The 21524-nt window shown below is 38.1% G+C and overlaps 4 protein-coding genes across 4 annotated transcripts; 1 reads left to right on the top strand and 3 right to left on the bottom strand.

Annotated features, from left to right (window-relative positions):
* Nucleotides 1-829: 829 nt before the first annotated feature.
* Nucleotides 830-6666, bottom strand: LOC137743298 (uncharacterized). Its single transcript, XM_068483167.2, has 16 exons — nucleotides 6087-6666; nucleotides 5322-5533; nucleotides 4779-4915; nucleotides 4582-4692; nucleotides 4354-4455; nucleotides 4111-4219; nucleotides 3817-4017; nucleotides 3384-3552; nucleotides 3154-3235; nucleotides 2971-3064; nucleotides 2699-2795; nucleotides 2360-2453; nucleotides 2135-2207; nucleotides 1736-1909; nucleotides 1519-1641; nucleotides 830-1223 (listed from the first exon to the last, which is right to left on the bottom strand). Exons 1-16 carry the CDS (start codon nucleotides 6097-6099, stop codon nucleotides 1062-1064), a joined length of 1953 nt encoding a protein of 650 aa, XP_068339268.1. The 5' UTR covers nucleotides 6100-6666; the 3' UTR covers nucleotides 830-1061.
* Nucleotides 6667-9949: 3283 nt separating this feature from the next.
* On the top strand, nucleotides 9950-13787 carry LOC137717108 (COP9 signalosome complex subunit 4-like). Its single transcript, XM_088685854.1, has 14 exons — nucleotides 9950-10239; nucleotides 10348-10493; nucleotides 10710-10813; nucleotides 10917-10977; nucleotides 11348-11440; nucleotides 11532-11632; nucleotides 11716-11824; nucleotides 11902-11946; nucleotides 12071-12139; nucleotides 12220-12311; nucleotides 12394-12436; nucleotides 12642-12701; nucleotides 13115-13174; nucleotides 13379-13787. The coding sequence occupies exons 1-14, from the start codon at nucleotides 10110-10112 to the stop codon at nucleotides 13451-13453; spliced, it is 1188 nt and encodes a 395-aa protein (XP_088541980.1). The 5' UTR covers nucleotides 9950-10109; the 3' UTR covers nucleotides 13454-13787.
* Nucleotides 13788-14188: 401 nt separating this feature from the next.
* LOC137732915 (putative membrane protein At1g75140) lies at nucleotides 14189-16546 on the bottom strand. The gene has a single exon (XM_088685853.1). It carries the CDS (start codon nucleotides 16248-16250, stop codon nucleotides 14382-14384), a length of 1869 nt encoding a protein of 622 aa, XP_088541979.1. The 5' UTR covers nucleotides 16251-16546; the 3' UTR covers nucleotides 14189-14381.
* A 606-nt stretch (nucleotides 16547-17152) lies between these two features.
* LOC137717388 (uncharacterized) lies at nucleotides 17153-21426 on the bottom strand. The gene is made up of 11 exons (XM_068456755.2): nucleotides 20649-21426; nucleotides 20504-20558; nucleotides 20314-20413; nucleotides 20047-20203; nucleotides 19592-19645; nucleotides 19366-19505; nucleotides 18608-19208; nucleotides 18354-18465; nucleotides 18189-18238; nucleotides 17915-18052; nucleotides 17153-17720 (listed from the first exon to the last, which is right to left on the bottom strand). The coding sequence occupies exons 1-11, from the start codon at nucleotides 21267-21269 to the stop codon at nucleotides 17361-17363; spliced, it is 2388 nt and encodes a 795-aa protein (XP_068312856.1). The 5' UTR covers nucleotides 21270-21426; the 3' UTR covers nucleotides 17153-17360.
* Nucleotides 21427-21524: the final 98 nt, after the last annotated feature.

The raw sequence follows: 21524 nt of genomic DNA, 5'->3' as shown, positions 1-21524 counted from the left end.
CATTTTAGTCGTTCCATAACATTTTCAAACATGAGCTAAGCAATTTTTAAATAATTAAAAGTGCTTCTGACAACGCTAACAACAAAATTTGTTAGGATTTATAAAAGAAGAAATTGTAACAATGATTCTTAAACTTTTAACCAATTCAAGCTGTGACCTATAAATTAAAAATCTGTAACCATTAGTCTCTGAATTTTTCAAAACGCAAAGCAAAAGTCTTTTTTTTAATTCTGTTAAAACTTCAGTGCCAAGTGAGGTTGCATCACGTGAAAAAGAAAACAAATGGATGTACAGTCACAAGCCCAAAGTAATGATGACTAGTTTGATTATATCTTTCGGTAGCTTTTCTGATTCCAATATGATGCAAAAGGCACATCTTGAATCTCGATTTTTTTTCGTTTACGTGACCCCCACTCCCTCCCTTTCTCTTTTTTGCCCTTTTGTTATAAGTGGCACTGTGGGCTCCGATACTGCTTTGGGGATGCATACGAGTCAATGGCGTACTAATTTTTGAGGGATAAAGGGCCATGGGGAAAAGGATTTTAATTGTTTTCCTGTTTCTGTGTTGTGTGCTAAATGCAGTGAACCAACGAGTTAAGTGTTATCGACAGAAAGTAGGCCACTCTTGTATGCATCGCCGGCTTTATTGGCAAATTAGGATGCGTCGGGATGATTCCATCACAGTATTTCAAATCAATCATGCCGTTCCACGAGGAGAAGTTGTGGCATTAGTGATTGCTTTTAGTTACCGCTGCAATGACATCTTAGTTTCTCTTGGTAAAGTAGTCGGAAGATGTTTCCTACCTATACCGTAAACTTTTTCAGACTGTTTCACATGTATACAGTAACTTTTATTAATCTGACTCCGAAAAAAAGGTTTACTAGTTGTCTGTACATTACTCCAAAAGATTATGAAAATATGGAAAATGCAATACCCGGGGGTAAACAAAAACATCTATCGTGATGTGCAGGCTCCGATCTCGCTGCAAACGATGTTCGTTTGCAAGTCTGGAAGTGCGTGATGAACATTAAGACCACATCCTGGTGCCGACTGTTTTCTCTCACGACCGGCATGCATTGTAGATCTCACCCCGCATTGCATCAATGGGCATGTGCTCGTGCGTGTAACGCTCAGGACCCAGGTACAAACCCGTCTTTTCAAGGAGAGCCAGTCCTTCCTCTCTACCGTATCTTGAAGAATAGAGTCTGAGGTACTCAATGTCCTGATGAAATAACCACACAAATGTCTAATCATATCATGAAACAGGACTTGGAAGAAAGAAACAAAACACCATACACGACGTTTTCAGTTGCAACCGCCATGGAAACGCTTTAGTTTTAAGATTCAAAATTTTTGGAGCAAGAAAAGATTCAGGAAATAAAGTTCCGGATTTGTAAACATTTGTGTTTTGATTGTTAACAGAATGAATGTATACCCCTAAATGACTCGAGAATTGCTCAAAGAATAAATGAAACCAGACCGGGATAAACTGACTATAATATTGAAGTTTCACTTACCTGCAAGCCACTAAGAATGCGTTCAAGTCTGACCGAAGCAACTGGTTGACTTGATGATGAGAACACCTGGCCAGGGTAGAACAAAACTCCATCTCCAGGGGGAAGGCCACGCCTGAATCTTATCTGCTCGGTCACGTAATTTATTTCAGTAAAATGCAAGTAGTTTTTGTATAATTGCTACTCAATCTCATAAATTGTCTAGATGCTAGGAAAGTACCTCTGCGCTTGGAACATTTGCCTTCTCATAGCAATTGGCACCCCAATATAAGAAACCTGTTCCACCTTCTTTCCATACACGCCACATTACAGCACGGTGTTGTGTACCTCGCATACCAAGATGCCAATTGGGATGCGGGTCAGACGGTCCCATGCACACATAAGTCCACCATTCCTACAAAATCGACGAGCTCACATCCTTCAGCAACCAACATCCAAGATGCAAAAAATTGTAAACAGGTATCCATACATAATTCTTACAAACTGTTTAATCCATAAAAACAAAAGACCACAAACTATTCCTTCAATTTAACCAAACTCAACAAGAACAGAGCCAGAATTTTAAGAAAGCTTCTCAAGGAAATTAGATAAGAGCCAGGCAAAATTTCTGTTACATCACCTCGCCATTTTCTGGTTGTATTTCGGAAACAATATCCTTGACCAAATCTTCTCGATTCCCAAGCACCCATTCACTACCAATTTCAAACCAAATTATATTGTTCTCAGACATTGTCATTGACCAAAAACTAGCAACTAAAGTCAAATACCAGAATACTATCATTTCAACTTTTCTTTTACAGAAGGTTCCTTAGAGGGCACTCACAGTACAAATGAATATCAATACCTTGTACAATAAATTTGAGTGTGTGGGCGCAGGAATTTTGGAACTTTCACAAAAGCCTCAAACGCAGTAGGTGCAAGAGGTGCATCGCTTGGCCCTGCATGGTGGAAAAGAGCAATATATAGTAACATAAATTCGCAGGTAGAAGGAGCCAAATATAGATAAACTAATGAAGCACTCATCAGCAGAACCAAAATAAACAATCAGACACACACTACTAAAGATAAACTAATGAAGTACTCATTCAGCAGAACCAAAATAAACAATCAGAGACACTACCGCCTACGAAACTCTAGGCAATAATTAAAATCATTTAGCTATAAGAAGAATATGAGTTCATACCACAGTAGTAAGTAGTTAAAACACGAGCATCAGGAGCATACGCATGGATCTCGCTGGCTATGCTGCGGAGGGACTCGTATTGCTCCAAATTCAGTGGCTGACATATATTATAAAGCAGGCACATTAACTTACAATAAATTAGTAATGCATTTTGCAAAAGGGAAAATGACAATGCATGAGTTATATCTAGTACTGCTACCTTTTACAAATATTTCTATACTGAAAAACTTAAGCGGAGTTTAAGGGAAATCATTTTTCGATTGTGTTCATACCTCATCCCACAAGTAAAAATAGGCTTTCTTCCAGTGAGACTTTGTCCTTAATATATCAATCTGTTTCTGCATGTAATCCTTCGTTGCATTACCACTGTGGCACATCAGCAAATGGGTAGAACCTCATCAGTTTTCATCACACATATACCTGAAAGAAGTGAACTTGGATGATGAGCTGTATACCCAGAGACAGATCGACTATATGGCAAAGCATAGGCTGCCAACCGTGGATCCGAAAAGTATTCATCTGATTTTGGATGATCAGCTGCAACAAATGAAATTCAGAAAAGCAAATAATGCATCTTTTTAGAAGGCATTTATTGAAGACAACAAAAAGAGAAAGTTTAATAAATCAGAGATAACAGCATAAGTAATTGATAATAGCAGAGTAGCTTATGGCTTGTCATAAGTACCTGGCCAAGGGCAGGTATATGTCAAGACACGCATACTATCACCCCATCTGCAAAAGTACGGACTGATTTTGTATTGAAGAAGCCACTTAAAATGCTGATCCAGTGCCTCATACCACTCATCAGTCCCATGTTCAACACCAAAACGATCTTCAATTACAGTATCAGATATCTAAAATATTGTTTAAGGATGCAATGACATTGTAGGATCAAAAAACATGTGGTTGAACATACAACAGAACATTAATTTATAAAAAACTTTTGGTCTGTCATAAGAACAGGACATCTGCATCTTCACTCATGGGCATTATTTGCTGTAAGGAATTAATGATCCCCCCTCCAATTTTACACTTACTAATAAGTGTTTATGCTTCTCAGTTACTTGAATTAATATGTCAGAAGTTAAATACTATTTTTTTAATAAAACACAGGATACGCCAAAAACGGCAGGGAGTGATGGGGTTACAGGAAGAATGAAGTCCCAAACTGTCATATTAATCTTCACACGTACTGAAAGGCTCGAAATAGCATCTTCCTCCATCATATCAACTGGCCCATTTAATGATAAGTATTCAGAAAATAGTGGCGAAAGAAGAACACTTCTTAAAGATGCTGTAGCAGATTTCACCCTTTCTACCTAAAAAAGCACATGCTCAAATCAACAGCTAATAACACACCAAACTAAACAGAAATAATACAATTGTGTACAAAGTTCAATTTGTAAACCAACCACTTCATCCACCGGTTTCCCATCAATGGGGTCCAACATTTCAAGACAACTTTGAAGATCCCTATAAAGTTGATGCTTCTCGGCTTTGCCCAAGCAATGTGCTGGAACCCTGTACCAAGTCAGAATCAATAAACGTGGAGAATATATTTCAATGTATAAGGAAAGGAATACCCATATTGCTAAAAGAATAGAGAGTTAAACTTTTACAACTTATTGACTAAAAAGAATTGTGAACAGACTCACTCCGAATCTGCCTTTGTAGCAGTAATGATGATCTCCCCCTCATACTGTCCTGGGGGTTGTGCACTAGGAACATCAATGGAAACCCAAACTGCAGTTGTTTCTCTGGAGGCACCAGCATGGGGAGGAGAGGGAAGGAGAAAGAAGATTGTGTCAGTCTCTTGCAATAACTGTCTTACAGAATTATGTCACACCAAATTAAGACTATAATATTACTAATGTGATCAGTACCCTGGTAATAGGCTTATTTGACTAACTGGAAGATCAAGAGGTGCAAGAGCATCTGGGACACCCAATATGGGAACCACACGCCGCATGTTTATTGATTGTCCAACTACCAACCTGCCCACAGTAAATATCAGAAAGTAAGGAAATGGAAGAGTAATTGTAAGCCTACAGCAAGAAAAATATGACTTCAAAGAACTAACCGATCACCAGATGTGGAGCATAAGTCACTACACTGGACCTGCACAACCCCTGCATTTCCAGGACCACCCCATGAAACTTTTGGACGCATTGCAATTTGAATACTTTCTTTTTCATTTCTACCAGCCAGTAGATTAACCTTCAAGTAAACCCAACTTAGAATCCAGAAGACTACAGTACCTCAAGAGCAGAAGATCGGATGCTTCATCCTATTCTATTAAGTAAAAAGGTCACGAATGTACTGTTTCACAATATATGATAGCTCCTACATATTATAATAGAAATTAAATGGAAGAAAAAAAAACCAATAGCCTCCAACAGGAAGGTAAGTATCTATTGAAATGCAAATTATTAAAAAATAAAAATAAAATTTGCATAACTCATTCTCAGACATGTTAAGGATTGAAAACCAAATTACATTAGGTGTGGCAAGAGTCGCAAGACGGCACCTAAGCTGCTTGCCTTCCATTTTCAATAAATCTCGTGGAATTCGTATTCAGAAGCTAGTTAACATGACACCATTTAAATCAAGGAACTATACGTACCGACTCCAAATTCCTTGGCATTTCTTGTGGTCCAACATTTGCTGTGCTTGGCATGCACCACACATGCACTAAATCAGCAGTCGGAAACTCTGTAGGGTCGATTGATCCTTTGAGTGGACTTGGAACTTGTAAGCCACCATCAGTCCATCCATATGCCGTCCCTCCTCCAGCAACACCTTCAACTGGTGGCACAACGATGTCTTGAGGATTCCCTGGTAAGTTGTATCCACAACAAAATCAGCTCATATGAATCTCTAGATTCAAAATTATTTACCAAATTTCAAGGCAAATCCAACTAAAAGGCACTTTAATTGGTTTATGGTCGAAACGCTTTGCAACAATTACAAAAGTGCATAATATTTCCTAAATCCAATCAGAAAAGCCAATTCATAAACTCTACATCAGAAAATTCGAAGTTCCAAACAGCTTTTCAAGTAAATAAACTTAGTCGATCATGTAAGCTAAAATACAAACAGTTGCGCGATTACAAGCAAAATGTTCAGTTTCGCTGAGATTGCAGTGAAAAAAGCAAATATTTATAACGTCATTTGCATATCGGACTGTAACCGTGAAGATTTCAATTTTAATTTCTCATATTTTCTCACTTACACTATTTTTCTCAGGAACCAAACAGTGGATACAGGAATCAAGAAAAGAAGCAATTTTCCGAGAAAATGGTAGAAATTGAACACCGGCGACTCAAACAAACATTAAACTAGCGCCTGAAAAGCAAAGAGAGAAAGGTGAAAATTGGCCGGGACTAACCTGAGTCATCCATTTCCGGCAATTACAATTTGCAGAAGAAGATCGGCGGTATCTTCTTCTTCCTCCGAGCTCGGTATTTGCTTTTCAAGTGAAGAAATCGAACTGTCGCCTGAGGACTGAAAGAAATGATCCCCCGCTCCGTCTTCTCTCGTTGCGAATTAAAAGAATGCAAATGGATCATGTAATAAGTGCTTGCCAAATTTAGGGGTGTAGGCGATTGGGATTTAAAAAGATTTTAATACACTTCTTTACGTGACAGATTTTAAATAATTTTAATAAGCTTTTTATATGCATTTATTTCATGGATTTCTTAGTTGAATTTTATAATATAAAATGAATCCTTAGAATTTATTATGTGTTTTCCTTTCTCATTTGAATTATAATTTTTTAAAAGAAAATTAACTAACCAAAACAAAGATAGATGATTTCAATTACATATCTTATGGTCAAAAGCTAATACAATTACATAAAACACACATAAATCAAAATTTAAGAAGATGATAGATGGTTTCAAGATAAACAAGATAATAATGTTGCTTTAACACGCATATTACTCCCTCGGCCTTCATATGGTGCTCCTAAAAATCAGAACACTAGCATTATTGATCACTCATTATTCTCCATTCACATTGTTATCATTCTAGGCATCTCTCCACATGTCCAAAACTATGTTATATCTCCATTCATTAGCAATATTCCGTTGTTGTTCTTGTGTTTAAAAATCTTGGTCAAGATCCCCTTCCGAAACTAACAATGTTTGAGACGAAGAAGATTAATCATCTGGTTCAACAAGAAATTTGTCCAATCTACACTCCTCTTCCACTATTTGCTCCACTTCCTTTTCTTCCTCCTCTTCGTCCACTTCCATTTCTTCCTCATCTCCTTCCGCTTCCATGCTTGATGGAGACATTATATATAAACTAACCAACCAAATAAACAAAATCAAATACGCATTGTGCTTAGGTGCTAAGAACAACTATATATAAACACCATGAAAATAATAAAGAGTCCTTGTACAAATTCAGAAAAGAAAAACAATACCTTGAGGAATGGAGGAAGACTGTTCTTCCTCTGTCTGAGAGAGGAAGATTGTTCCTCTTCTATATGATGAACGTGAAAAGAAATCAAAGGGGTTAGTGTTGGATTCTTGAGGACATATAGTATTTATACCACTCACCCTCAAATCCATCCAAATCCATCATTCATTAAAATCTTAATAAATCTTTGGTATTCTCACTACACCTATAATTTGGTGGATTTTTTTTTTAAAAAACGTAATTGACTACCCATGGATTTGGATGTATTCTTTAAAATCATAATTTGACTACCATATGATTTCAAACTCCTTTAAAATCCTCTTTTAAAATACTGATTGACTACATTCAGATTTTAAAGTCTATTAAAATCCTACCAAATCCTAATTTGACTACACCCCCCCGGGTAATTGATTACCCATGAATTTGGATGTATTCTTTAAAATCCTAATTTGACTACCCTATGATTTCAAACTCCTTTAAAATCCTCTTTTGAAATACTAATTGACAACATTCGGATTTTAAAGTCTATTAAAATCCTACAAAATCCTAATTTGACTACACCCCCTTATATTTTATTTCTTTCATTAAAAAAATAATTTCTTTCTTTCATTTATAAACTATTTTCCATCTTCCATTAAACCAAATTTAAAATAAATAATTTAAATAAAACTTTGATGGTGGTGTGCCTTTTTTTTTCCTTATATATTTTTGTTTGAAGTAATGCTATTCATACCATGTTTTTATACCACATTTCTATACCTCCTTAGATGGCATCTGATGTGGACAACCACATCATTTGACAAATTTGCAAAACCCAAGGAAATGAAGGAGAAATACTCCTTGTATACCACAATTATCATTTAATTAACTAGTTTTTCTTAATAATTAGTTTATTAAATAATAAACTAAAATTAAAAATCTGATTAATTTAAATGATGTGGCTGTCCACATCAAATGCCACCTAAGGTGGTATGAAAATGTGGTACAAGAATATGGTATGAATAATATTACTCTTTTGTTCATGCTTTTACTCGCGAATGCCGTGCCCAAATTATAAATGACAAGTGACCTTTTGTTGCAGTTAGTAAAGGAATTGGATCCGCTCTAGACCTTAGTGTCCGGAGCTTAAGGATCAATTCATTTGGGCAGCACAAATTGAATCCAATGATTCCTATTAACTTATTTTCCTGACCCGCCACATAAAACCAACAGTTTTGATTTATTTTACACACCAATCAACGCCCTAGATGATTTGATCCTTAAACTCTAGACATTGTGTCTGAAGCAAATCCAATTCCATTACTAAACAGTGAGAACTGGGAAACAATATTATAATTATGTTTCGCCACAGCATCCGTCGAGAAATTGGCTTCTCTAAAAATATAACTAACCTAATCGGGATGACTCATCAATATCATTTTACTATTTTACGAGGGCATTTTGATATAGGCGTCTCGTTTTTTTAATTTTTTAGACTAAACATACACTCATTTTGAAAATTTGATCAAACATTTTCCTAAAATTTTGGTTATTAATTTCAGTTTTTCACATAAGTTCAATTTTGTTTAGAATTTTAGTTTTTCACGACTTTTCCTGGATATTTCTTTTTTTTTTCTTTTCCTTTTATCCCTATATTTATGCATTTATTATCCATCCCTATGCATTTTTTTATTGTTTGTTATAATTTTACTTTTTTTTTTTTGTGAATATAGTAGAATATTTATAAAAAAATTGTCAGATTTTATTATTTAGAAGACCAAACACATAATAAAAATTTGTTTGATTATATAGTTATGTCTAGTTACCTATACTATAAACACATTTAGTTTTATAGTGGATTTGATTTTTTGTATTTCTCGGTACATTTGGAATGTAAATGTACCAAAAGAGTTATCTAATAGATACATTTGGTTTTGTGGTACGTTTTGTGATTTTTTGTTCATTTGGTCTTTTGGTACATTTGGAATCTAAACGTACCAAAAGGGTTACCTGACAATGGGCACATTTGGTTTTATGGTTCATTTGAAAATTTGATACATTTGGTTTCTTTGTAAATTTAAAATCTAAACGTACCAAAAGGGTTACCTGACAATGGACACATTTGGTTTTATGGTTCATTTGAAATTTTGATACATTTGGTTTCTTTGTAAATTTGAAATCTAAACGTACCAAAAGGATTACATAACAATTGGTACATTTGGTTTTATGGTACATTTGATTTTTTGGTACATTTGAAATCTAAACGTACCAAAAGTCAATACTTTTGTTCTCAAATGTAACATAAGTTTTAAGTATAGTTTTTATATATCTATACATGAAAAAATATGTATTGAAGACTTTTTATTGAGACATTTTTAATAGAAAGAGAATTTTTTAATACTGATAATAAGGTAATGAGGAATTAGTTAATTAATTTTTATTTTATTTTATTAAAAAATATCATTTAATGCGTAAAAGGGGATTAACGAAATTAAATTCTTATATTATAGGCAATTAGTTGCTAAGCTACCTTATACCTTTATATAAATGCATTTAAATTAATGACATGAAAATTAAATAAATAGAAAATTATTGAAATGACAATTGATCAAAGTACTTAATCAAATTTGTAAAACGAATGAATGTTTAATCTAACAATTATAGAAAATATGTAGAACATTCTAATTTTCTCTATTTTATATAGCTAACCTAAATAAGATGTAAACCGACTAAAAAGACGATAATTCCTAGTTTATGTAGAGAGCCAAAATACAAAATTACCCTTCTTATTCCACCACGTGTCATTCCCTGATTAGCTATAAATCACGCAACGCTACACCTGGATGCAAGTAGCCCAACCACTGCTCCTTGTTCTAAGCGCCCGCCCTGACTGGAAAAAATTTGCCGTCCGTAGAGGTTACGAAACCACAACGCCACCGTAGCCTGGGTTTAGGGTTTGCGCGACAAACCACACCACCCACCGTTAAGCGACGTCGTTCAGGCTGCCATGGAGAGTGCCTTCGCGAGCGCCTCTGCGATCTCCGACCAGCGGCAGAAGATCGAGCAGTACAAGCACATTCTCTCCACCGTGATTTCTTCAAGCGACGTCGTTCAGGCCAAGAAGTTCATTGATCACTGTAAGTATTGCCTCAGCGCTCTTTCTCTCAATTTTTTCAATTATATTATTTATTTTGGTTTAGCAGCTTTGTTTGGAGGCCTAATTTTGTAATTTTCTACGCCTTCAGTGTTGTCGGATGATGTTCCGTTGGTGGTTTCCCGGCAGCTTTTGCAGACTTTTGCCCAGGAGTTGGGGCGGTGGGAGCCGGAGACCCAGAAGGAGATTGCCCACTATGCCCTTTCTCAGATTCGTGTCGTTTCATTCGAAGAACAGGTTCTTTTCGGACTTCTGTATATCGGGAATTCCCCGTTTTGCATTTGTTTTGTTCAATTTTCTAAGATTTAGATTTAGCATTGCCCGCATTGTCGTGAAACATGCGGAAGTTACTTGATTTTTTATAGCACATTTAGAAAATAGTTTTGATTGTGTACATCTTTTATTTGGGATTATTGTGATTTAGACAGTACGGTATGGTTTTGTGTGATGCAGGTGATGATAATAAGAGAGAAACTTGCGGAATTGTACGAGTCTGAGCAACAATGGTCAAAAGCAGCTCAGATGCTCAGTGGAATTAATCTCGACTCAGGAACGAGGTCCGATAGTAGGATACTGCTGTTGTCAGTGTAACTTTTCCTTTTTTATGGCATGATCAGTTATGGAATTAGCAATGCTTATGTTTTCATGGTATTCCTTTAGAGCCGTTGATGACACATTCAAGTTATCAAAATGTGTCCAAATTGCTCGCCTATATCTCGAGGTATTGACCTTTTTTTTTTCTTTTTTTCCAAAGGGTGCCTATTTTTCATTTAATACAATTGATGAGCTTTGGAATGGTGTTTAATGCTGTTGTTTTGTTGGTGCTGCAACTCCCTTATTACAAAAATACGGGCTGGACTATGAATGTCTGCATATAGAAGACCCATGATGGATGATTTGCGTTGGAATTGATGTGCTGCCTATATCTGTTTGTTGTATCTAGATATGTTGTAGATAGCCATAGTGTGACCTCTGCAAGTGTTTACTGGAACAAATATCTTCTTTTCGTGTCAGTTTTGGAACAAATAAGACTTTTATTGACAAGTTGTTGACATGAAACCTTACCAAGTCTTTGTATGTTTGTTTTGCAGGACGATGATGCCGTGAATGCAGAAGCTTTTATTCATAAAGCTTCATTCTTGATTACAACTATTCAGCATGAAGTTTTGACTTTAGAGTACAAGGTTTGACATTATTGGATAGTCAGTGAAAATAATTGCATTAAGTTTGCATGCCAAAAGCATTTTTTAATTTCTTTTGTTTCCTTCCTATTAGATTTGTTATGCAAGGATTTTAGATTTAAAGAGAAGGTTCTTGGAAGCAGCATTACGTTATTATGATTTTTCTCAGATTGAAAAGAGGCAAATAGGAGATCAGTATGTCAAGTTTAACTTTTTTCATTCTTGTTATTTGTACCACTTGAAAGACGGGTGATATGAATGTATGCATTTTGTTGCAGAGAGATTGATGAGGAAGCACTGGAGCAAGCTCTATCTGCTGCAGTTACATGTACAATTTTAACCGCAGCAGGACCCCAACGTTCTCGTGTTCTTGCTACTTTGTACAAGGTTAACTTCTTTACCTGGAGATGTATATTATGTGTTCTTTATTTTAAATTTGCTGATACCTTGGGGTTTTCATTCAGGATGAGCGATGCTCAAAGTTAAAAATATATCCAATACTACAAAAGGTGCTCTCTCTCTCTCTCTCTCACACACACACACACACACAAAAAAGGTTTTCGTCTGTATACCTTTTTCTCTCCTGACTGTATGCTACACTTTTATTGTTTTGCTTCAATGGATACTTATTAGGTATATTTGGAGAGAATTTTGAGGAAACCAGAAATTGAGGCATTTGCTGAGGAGTTAAAGCCACATCAGGTTATAAACTTTCTTCTCCTTTATCTATGATATCGTATCTGCACATGAGCCATAACAGTTACGTCTTATTTTTTCAACAGAAAGCACTTCTTCCAGACAACTTTACAGTATTAGATCGTGCAATGATTGAACATAATCTTCTGAGTGCCAGCAAACTTTACACCAATATAAGGTAGGAGATATGTTGCTATTGATTTTTCCTTTTTTGAATTATGTGGGACCATTTATTCTAACTATCATGAATTCTGTGGCAGTTTTGAAGAATTGGGCACTTTGCTGGGAATTGAGCCTCATAAGGTACGGTTTTCTTTTGTTGAGCCATTCATGTCAAACGGCATCCTTCTCTTTCCTTTTTTACTCCGGACATGGGGATGTAAAAAAGGGGATCCTATCAACTTGTTCCGACCTAGGATAATAAGCTCATGAGCTTAGTCTTACGTCAACGTCAAGAAACGAAAGAAGACTCCCATCTCCTGACATGGATTTAGTTTATTTCTTACAGGCCGAGAAGATTGCATCAAAAATGATATATGAGGACAGAATGAGGGGATCTATTGATCAGGTACGAATTACAACTTATCAGTATCCAACCAAAAGGACCTTAAGTCGTTTTCAAAAGAAAAAAAATGTACTTTTAAGTAGTCAGACCTCTTTAGTTGTGAGAGCCACTGCAGTTTCTTTCTTTGGAATATCGTTAAATAGTCTTTTAATCCACTGTATGGCCCTTAGTTTCATTTTGTCTTTATGAACGCGGCTTCCACTACGAAAAACTTGGAATTCCAAAGTTTTATGTTAGGGGAGGGGGTAGATGGTTGTAGTTTAAAATGCTTTGCATCTACTACCCTCCTCTTTTACTGGAACAAGATTCAGAATAGTTCGTTTGCTTTTGTAATCCATTCTAAATATGTTGCTTTTGGTAACATTCTTTATTCTACCTTGTACCTCTCAAGCATTTGCCGTGATGTTTCACAACAGGTGGAAGCTGTCATACATTTTCAGGATGACTCTGAAGAGCTGCAACAGTGGGATCAGCAGGTAAATTTGTCTGCCTTAATTAGCATTATATACTCACTGGAATTTGTTCGATTTCAAAATTTGCTTTACGAACATAAGTTGTATCCAAATATGGCCTTGTTTACACTCAGTTTGCAACCTAGAACTGTATCTCTCTCTCTCTCTCTTTTCCTCTCATATTTTGGTGATCCAACTCTTAGGTATTATATTATCCTTTGGTTGCAGATTGTTGGCCTGTGTCAGGCTCTCAATGAGGTCTTGGATAGCATGGCAAAGAAGGGCATGGCAATTCCCGTCTGATCTTCGCTAGCAAACCTCCAGAAATTGGAAAGTGAATTTGCTTTCACCCCTATACATTTTGTTAGCCGTCCGTCGCCTTGCATATTGTAGTGAACTTGAATTTCAAATCCTGTTACCAAGGACCGAAAATCTCCCCCGGAAATGATTTTTGCGTATAATTTGGTTGTGGTCGGAAATCGTAGGCACTCTTTTTTGCATCCCCTGTGGGAGGGTTTAGAGTAGCTATACTTTAGTATCTTGGTACCAGCAACCAAGTTGAACCCATTTCTTACTTCTTCCGACCTCCAATCGAACTACATTTGAATACGAGGAACATCTGTTGCTTTTGCCCCAATACACATTTATTTGAATTTTGATGCGATGTTGAATTTAAATGGTATTTAGCGCAACACAAAATCTCATGCTTGGGGGCACCGGGGTTGCAATTAATCATAAATATCCGACTACTTCGTAACACTCGGGCGGTTTCGCCGGGCTTCTGATGAATATATATGAGGCCCTAAGGCGGTCATAGTGATGCTTTCGGCTACTGGACTCTTGCCATCTAGGTAGCAACACTCACGCTGCTTTCGGAAATTGATTATAATTACACGTGAATTGCTCTCCTGCAACCTCGTTTTCATGGTTTAAGCATGGTACTATAATCAATTTCCGTGTAATTATCAACAGAAATTTATAAGTAAAAAATAAAGAAGAATCAATTCATCTACTCCAACCAAAACAAGAAACAAGATATTGTTGATCATAAATATATATTCCTTTCTATAGTTTTATTGTTTTATTCAAAACTTGAAGTCGCGTTACAAAATACAACGTAGTGGGAAGTTCAAATGGCCCTGACTTGCCAAATGAATTGGTCTAACAACTAAATCTTAAACCAACTTCTCAAGTAACAAAATACAAAGTTGATGAAATTTGATCACACGGGTCAGCTGCTATCATCCATCACTTGGTTGTTTACAAACAAATTCTCCCTCCGTTTCGGAAAACCCGAAGATTCTAACCCCGAACCTCTAAACTTTAGCTCTGAAGCTGTTCTAAAATTAGGATCGACAGATGATGGTCTAGGGTTATGATCCGCCGTACCTGGCCTATATGAACTGGCTGCTCCGCCTGCATACCGGGGAGGAGGAGACACATACCTCCTCGACGGTCCTCTTAGGCCACCACCTCTCGAAGACCCTTCCCCAAACGACCTGTCTCCGGTGTTACTTCCCCCCAATGGAGCTCCCATTGTAGCGGATGTTGATGTAAAAGGATCATCCGGTCCCCATGAAGTGAGCGCTTCCTTTTTCTTTGCGAAAAATTGCCACGCTCCGAATAGGAAAAGTACAAAGAAAAATACAGGGCTGGTCCATAGCATTGTGTTAAATTCGTTTTTGAATACCGGAAGGTTAGAACGATACATTCCAACATACCCTCCGCCAAGGCCAAGCACAACAAGCCTTTCCCTGTCACTTGCGATTAAAGGTATCACATTTCTCTTCTCTGCGTCCACCGTCTGATGATTGAGAAACGACGACCTAATCTCATCGAGACCAGCGGAGAAAATAATCCGAGGCGCACCAACCCTAACGTAATGCTGAGTCGAAACATTGTACACGAAAACCTTCTCCCCGCCAACAATAAGCAAACACCCCTTAATTGCCTGAAAAGCGAGAGGCTCATCAATCTCAAACTTCCTCTTGGACCTAACCCTGCATTTGAAGTTCATTATATCCCCCAACAACAAAACATGAATCAGATCGCCTTCGGATGTAAACCCGTATGCCTTGGACCTCTCCGTGGCATCAAAAACATAGTACCGAGAATGCGAACGGTTCAACCCTTCACACTCACTCTCCCGAACTTTCATGGTCTTCAGGTCCAAAGACCCTGCACCCGTCTCCGTCAAGAACAAAAGCCGCTGCCTCAAGAAAGCAAGCGGCCTGCTCGACGGCATTGTGGAGCCGTGAACCGAACCATCCTCTCGGTAAACCGAAATCTTCCCACTCACATCACTAGCCAACACATAACTCAACCTCCCAACATGGTGCACTTCCAAAATCGTAACCGGCAACCCTTCTCCGCCCGTGTTGAATTTCGTCACGGTTTCCATTAAAAGCGAGCTCCAATCTTCCCCACTCGCTCCCTCCCAAACCCTATGCATCAAAATGACACCGTTTTGATGCCCAGTGACCACGAAACTCTCATTCTTGTAAACCGACAAGAAGGAAGCCATGGCCATGATCGGAGACCCCAGCAACGTATCAAACTCCACCAAAACGTCGCCGTTTCTAACAAACACATAAACCCTCCCTCTCTCGTCTCCGACGGCAACATATTTTGTTACCCCCTCGAAATCCCGAAACGGCAGGACGTGAATACACGTGGCCTGGGAATCCAATTTCACCGCGGAAACGAACTGAAACCGGTCGGACCAGAACGGGCTGTATTTTGTTACCGAAACTGGCCTCGCCCTTTCTCCAATTTGACGATCGGAACCAGACCTTCCTTCTTCTTCAACCTGCTTGATCAGCTTCTGGCTTTCCTTTTCGTCAACCGCCAAAGTCAAACCCTCGTCAATCGGAGCAGGTTTCTTCGGATGATTCGATTGTAATTTGAATTCTAATCTCGCGACTATTTCGGTTAGGTTCTTCACTACTTCCTCGAGCCTCTGCAAAACCAGCTGTTGCGGATTGAGCTCGATTTCGGATTTAGTTTCGGTAGATTGGACGAAAAGCTTAGAAACAGGGGATGGAGATGACAAAATGAAGAGGAAGCAGAGCAGAAGGAGCTTGCCTTTGAGGGAGTTCATCGCCGCCGCCGCCACTGGAGCCCCACACAATCTATTCAGCTGAGCTCGGAGATTTTTTTGCTTTCGCTCGCTACTGTTTCAGTTTCGCCATTGCAGCGGGCGGGAGTCTGGGATCTGCGGGTTTGGATCTGCGATTCGGAGGGCTTTGGACTCGAGATTTTGGGTAGGATTTTGAGGAATATGGCTGTGGCGGTGCGGCCGTGTGGGGTGGGTCAGTTAGAGAGACCTGTGAGCTTTTGACTTGGGTGTTAGATTTTCAGACTAGATTTTGGAATTTTGGAATTTTGGAATTTTAGGGCAACAATTTTAGATTTTCGGGATAATTATTATGTAATAAAAGGTCATGGTTCGATGCGACATACTTATCTGTATCGCATGTGATATCGACTGACTAACCTCTAAAGACGTGACACGTATATGTTTCCTACTGCGCTCCGTTTGGGTCAACCAAAATGGTTGATTTAGCCTCTCCCCTCCTCCTCGTACTGGATTAAGATGTCAAGATAGCTAAAATACTTTCTTTTTTGGAAAGCGATCCTCTTCATATCCTTTTTCACCTAATCTATTTAGTTCAGGATCTGAGCCGTTGAAATTTGATTCAACAACTACAGTTATTATCACTTTTAAGGGAACCCCTGTTTATAACCGTTTGATTAAATTTCAACAATTCCGATCCCAAACTAGATGGATTAAATGAAAAGAGATTCGAAGATGATTCATTTCCTTCTGTTTTTTGCCATCTTTAGTTTATGCAGTACTTCCTTAAGAATAATACTTGCATTATCTCAGTAGAGGATGAACTCATACACCCAATTTCAAATAACATATTTTTAATGCAGAAATTTCATAATCGAAGTTTAATATCTTAATCTTTATTTGAAAATCATTCTTACAAAAAATAATTCAAAACAGTAACAGTTTAGTGATCCGAATGTATTAAATAAATTAAACAGCATATTTATAACGAACGATTAATTTATTTACATTTGAATGACTAAAAATCACTAATTAAATGATTTTTATAAAAATAATCTTCAAATAAAGATTAAGAGATTTGAACGATTGAGCAATTCTAATTATATAATGTTCCACAAATCTCTTATGCATACATTAGGTTCTGTATACTTGTCCGTTCGCCCGCATCGATTTCCTCCCGTTTTCGAACGAAGCTAAGACGGATTCGATTTGGTCAACCGTAATCCCCCCAGTGCATCGCTTTGATGGCAAGGAAGGCTGCCTTAATATCGTGAGTAACGAAGATCCAGCTGGTGTGGGGACAGCTAATGCGTCCGTCCACGCACCAGCTCCAGCTGATCTGTCTTTCTGTGCATCGGCTTCAGCCAATGTGTCTGTATTCGCAACAGCTTCAGTTGATTCCGCATCAGGTGACGATGTCTGAGTACCAAACTTTGCTTTGGACTTGCTAAGCTTGGCTGCAGTAGTCTTTTTCGGTAGAATCTCCCTCTGTACCTGCATTTCATTCCATAACCAGTCGACATTCAGTGTTTGGTAAGAAAAAGTGATGGTTTGGTATAACAAGTTATTCCTATTTCCCTTTTGGAGTTGATATCTTACGAATTCCTGACCAGCAGAAGAAAACCAATTGCTACAAATACCTAGTGCAACTTTTGAAATAACCATACGATAAGATCTAAATGCACTACCATGTCTGAAGAATCCTCCGACATTGAGCTCCTACTATTGCTGTCACCTTGTACTAAGATAAAAGAACGAACTGTGCTCAGTCCATGCTTATTGGATGAGGGCAGAGAATGACTTGGCCCCCGACCTAAGAAGGACGACTGCAAAATTTACCAATGACAGTTATGATCAAATGGCATCTTACAAAAACTTGGCCCAAAGACCAGATGTTGCTTTGTACTGTTCCTAAAATAACAAGACAACATTCATGTTGCATCTACTTCTATATAAAGTTACCTTTGATGATATGCTCCTGTCTCCTCCCGCGAGAAGCATATTAGGGAAGGCTGCAAAATTAACAATATGTCAAATGATGATAGAGTTAAAAACAAAATGATATCAACATACTACACGGAAGAAATTTACACAACCGTATAATACATGACAAATAACAGATCTTACAAGGGACTTTGGCCTTCTTAGTATCAGGCACAATATTCAGTTTCTTTATATGACCAAAAACTTCTCTTGAACTTTCATCCTCTGCCGGTGACAAGAAAGTAGCCTGCATTTCCTGTTCCAAATCAAAATGTTCTTGTAAGGTTAAAAGAATCTGTACAGAAAAAATGACATAACATGCAGTTGAAGAACATTAGATAATTGATTTAAACAGTGAATTAATTTCCACCATCATATGGTATAGTGGAAGAACTCACAGCTTTCTCAGACAGGCACTGTTTAGATAGTCTCTTTTCTGTTTCATCATCATCAGATGACAGGTATACATCATCATTATCAGTATACAGTAGAGGCATCATTTGCTTTAGCTCTCGTAAGTTCATTCGCACAGCATTTGCGGGTGCTGAATCTTCTGCATCTTCATTACCAAACTCTTCATCTTCTGCATTTTCATCACCAAACTCTTGATCTTCCTGTACATCTGCATCTTTCTCTTTGCCTAACTCTGTTTCTTTTTGTTTAGAACCAAACTTCAGCTTCTGCATAAGTTTTACTGTTCCAGAAGCATCCTGTTGCTCGAGCCACTTTTGATGGAGTTCATTCCGTCTTTCATTATCAACTGGCCTTTCTTCATATCCAGTTGCTATCATATCATTAAGCTCCGCAGCATCTCCATCATCCTCATCGTCCTCACTATCTTCGAACCGATGCAGGTCATGATCACTGTCGTCTTCTTCCTCAGCTTCATCATCCACAAAAGCTCTGACAGGATCGCCGATTGGAGATGAAGGCACGTCAGCCACTTCAGACGAATAAGGAGCAATATTTTCTTTGTCATTGTAGTCCTCGTCAGAAGAACTACAAAGAGAGAAGTGTCATTGTCCATTTCACCAGAAAAACTTAAAAAACAAACAGTATCCAACTTAATTAACTTTAGGAAACATTTGAATGCAACAATGACACGTACTAAGCTTCAAATTTACAAGATATGAAGACATAAACAAATAACACTTACACATCATCAGGAGGAGCAGAGTCAAGTTTTAAGTTCATTGCAAGTATGGACGGTGCAAAAACCTCTTCCAGCGGACTTTTGGAATCATCATTTGGCAGACCATCCTTATCGCCGGTAGTCTGGTTATCAGAAAACAGGTCCTACAACAATGCACAAGATGAAACTGTTATGATTAAATACACAATCCTATAGAAGAATGATAAATCTGGTGAAATGTGAAAGGAACCTGAGTATCATCAATAGGTGCTCGAAATGTTTGCTTGGGTTCCTCGTCAACATCCTGCAGTTCAACAAATACAATTATATACTGGATCTCAAGTCTCTCAATTTAATGCAAAAGACTATCTTCCCCAACATAATAAAGATCATCAATAGGATGAAGGTTTGACAGAAACAATATTTTAAGAATACATGGTATAACATAAGAAAGATTGAAATGATGACCATATTGTTCTTGGATTGCCACTTAAAAGCCCTCTTTTTTTCACATTGAACTCTTTCCAAATCACTCAAAATTTTGTTTGCATTATTAGTATAAAAAGTATCTCATTGGTCAAGAAACTCAAATCCATGGATGCATATATCCCTGTCCCACTATTTGTGGTTAAGAAGAAACACTCAGTCAATGAACTTTTATTTTGGCAAAAACAAAATTGATCAAGAAACTCGAATTCAATTTACCATCCCGGAAGACACATTTCCACGGCTTGAATGCTCCTCCTTATCATTAGACCCATCAATGCACACCTCATTTGCACTATTCCCCTTTCCGGCCTGGGATGCAATTGACTCCTCAGTTGCCACTTTCAGTACCTTATAATCTCCTGTACTACTACATCTGCAACACTCAAAAGACCAACAACGAATTACTACAACTATCAATTAATTGAATAAACACTAAGAGCCAAAGAATAAGATCATATCTACAGTTATAAATAGAATACCGACTTTTGTGAAACCTCCAGTTTTCTTTTCCGAATTTTCTCCAGTACTGAAGATATCGGCTTCTGAACAAGTGGTATGGGTTTAAATGCTGCATCTCTGGTTTCTAACACAGAAGAAGATGATAACGAATAAGACACAATCAAAAGTAATACATTGTAAATGAACTACATAATTAGCATCACTTTGTTTATACCTCGCAAAAGTCTCTGAGATTCAGCATGCAGTTGCTTCAGATGCTCTCGTCTTTCCTACAAAATCATAACAATTCAGGCCTAAGCAAAACAGTACAAACTAATTTCAACCAATTTTATGGAATACAACACGAAAAATCTTAATACTTTTTCAGTCGTCCTTATGCCCTCGGCAGCCCCGGTTTTGATCTTGGCCCTCTTTTTCTTCTTCTTGTTCTCCTCTTCCTCAAAGCCATCAGAACCACGCCGTTTCTTGTCCGTCTCTTCTACCCTCACACCCCCACTTTCTTCCGGCATCTCCTTGTTTAGATCTTCGCCTTCTTTGCCAAATTCCTCTCCCGCAGAATCAAAATCCAAAACCCTCTTAGCTCCGTTGCCATCTTCGCCGCCACCCAAACCATCAAAACTCGAATTCATTTCACCTTCACCGCCCAAACAATCAAAACCGGAATCGATTTCCCCTCCACCGCCCAACCCGTCGGAATCAGAACTCATTTCAACTTCACCACCGCCCAAGCCGTCAAATCCGGAATTAGAATCCCCTTCACCGCCCAAACCTTCCGAACCCAACCCTAACCTTGGCGGATCATTCGATTCCTCCAAGCTTAGAGCTTCGAATTCGGAGGGATTCACTCGGCCGCTCTCCGATTTGTCGACGGGAGGTTTTTCGGAAACCCTAATTGCTTTCTTTAAGCGCTTCAGCTTCGTTTCCCGGACTGGCGGAGCAGCCTCCGCTGACAGCAGCTCGAAATCGTCGTCGCTGTCCATCTCCGCAGTGGATTTCTCGGCGTAACGGACGAAGAAAAATCAAATTAGGGTTTAGGTTCTATAAGGCAATGAAAATTTGGGGCGGATCAGATCCAATTCCTGAGAAGAAAACAGGTAAAAGGCAGTGATATTTAAGCGCCAAATGATTTTAAAATTCTTTTGGGGATTGCCACTGCCGCCAAATTTACCCGTTTTCATGACGAAACATCAGGACCGTCAGATTTTTCAGGGTTTGGTGAGCGGTTCTGATTGAAG

Source organism: Pyrus communis, chromosome 15 (genome assembly GCF_041283825.1).
Source record: "Pyrus communis isolate YQ-2024b chromosome 15, ASM4128382v1, whole genome shotgun sequence".
Classification (NCBI taxonomy): domain Eukaryota; kingdom Viridiplantae; phylum Streptophyta; class Magnoliopsida; order Rosales; family Rosaceae; genus Pyrus; species Pyrus communis.
This window is presented reverse-complemented; position numbering and strand designations above follow the sequence as displayed.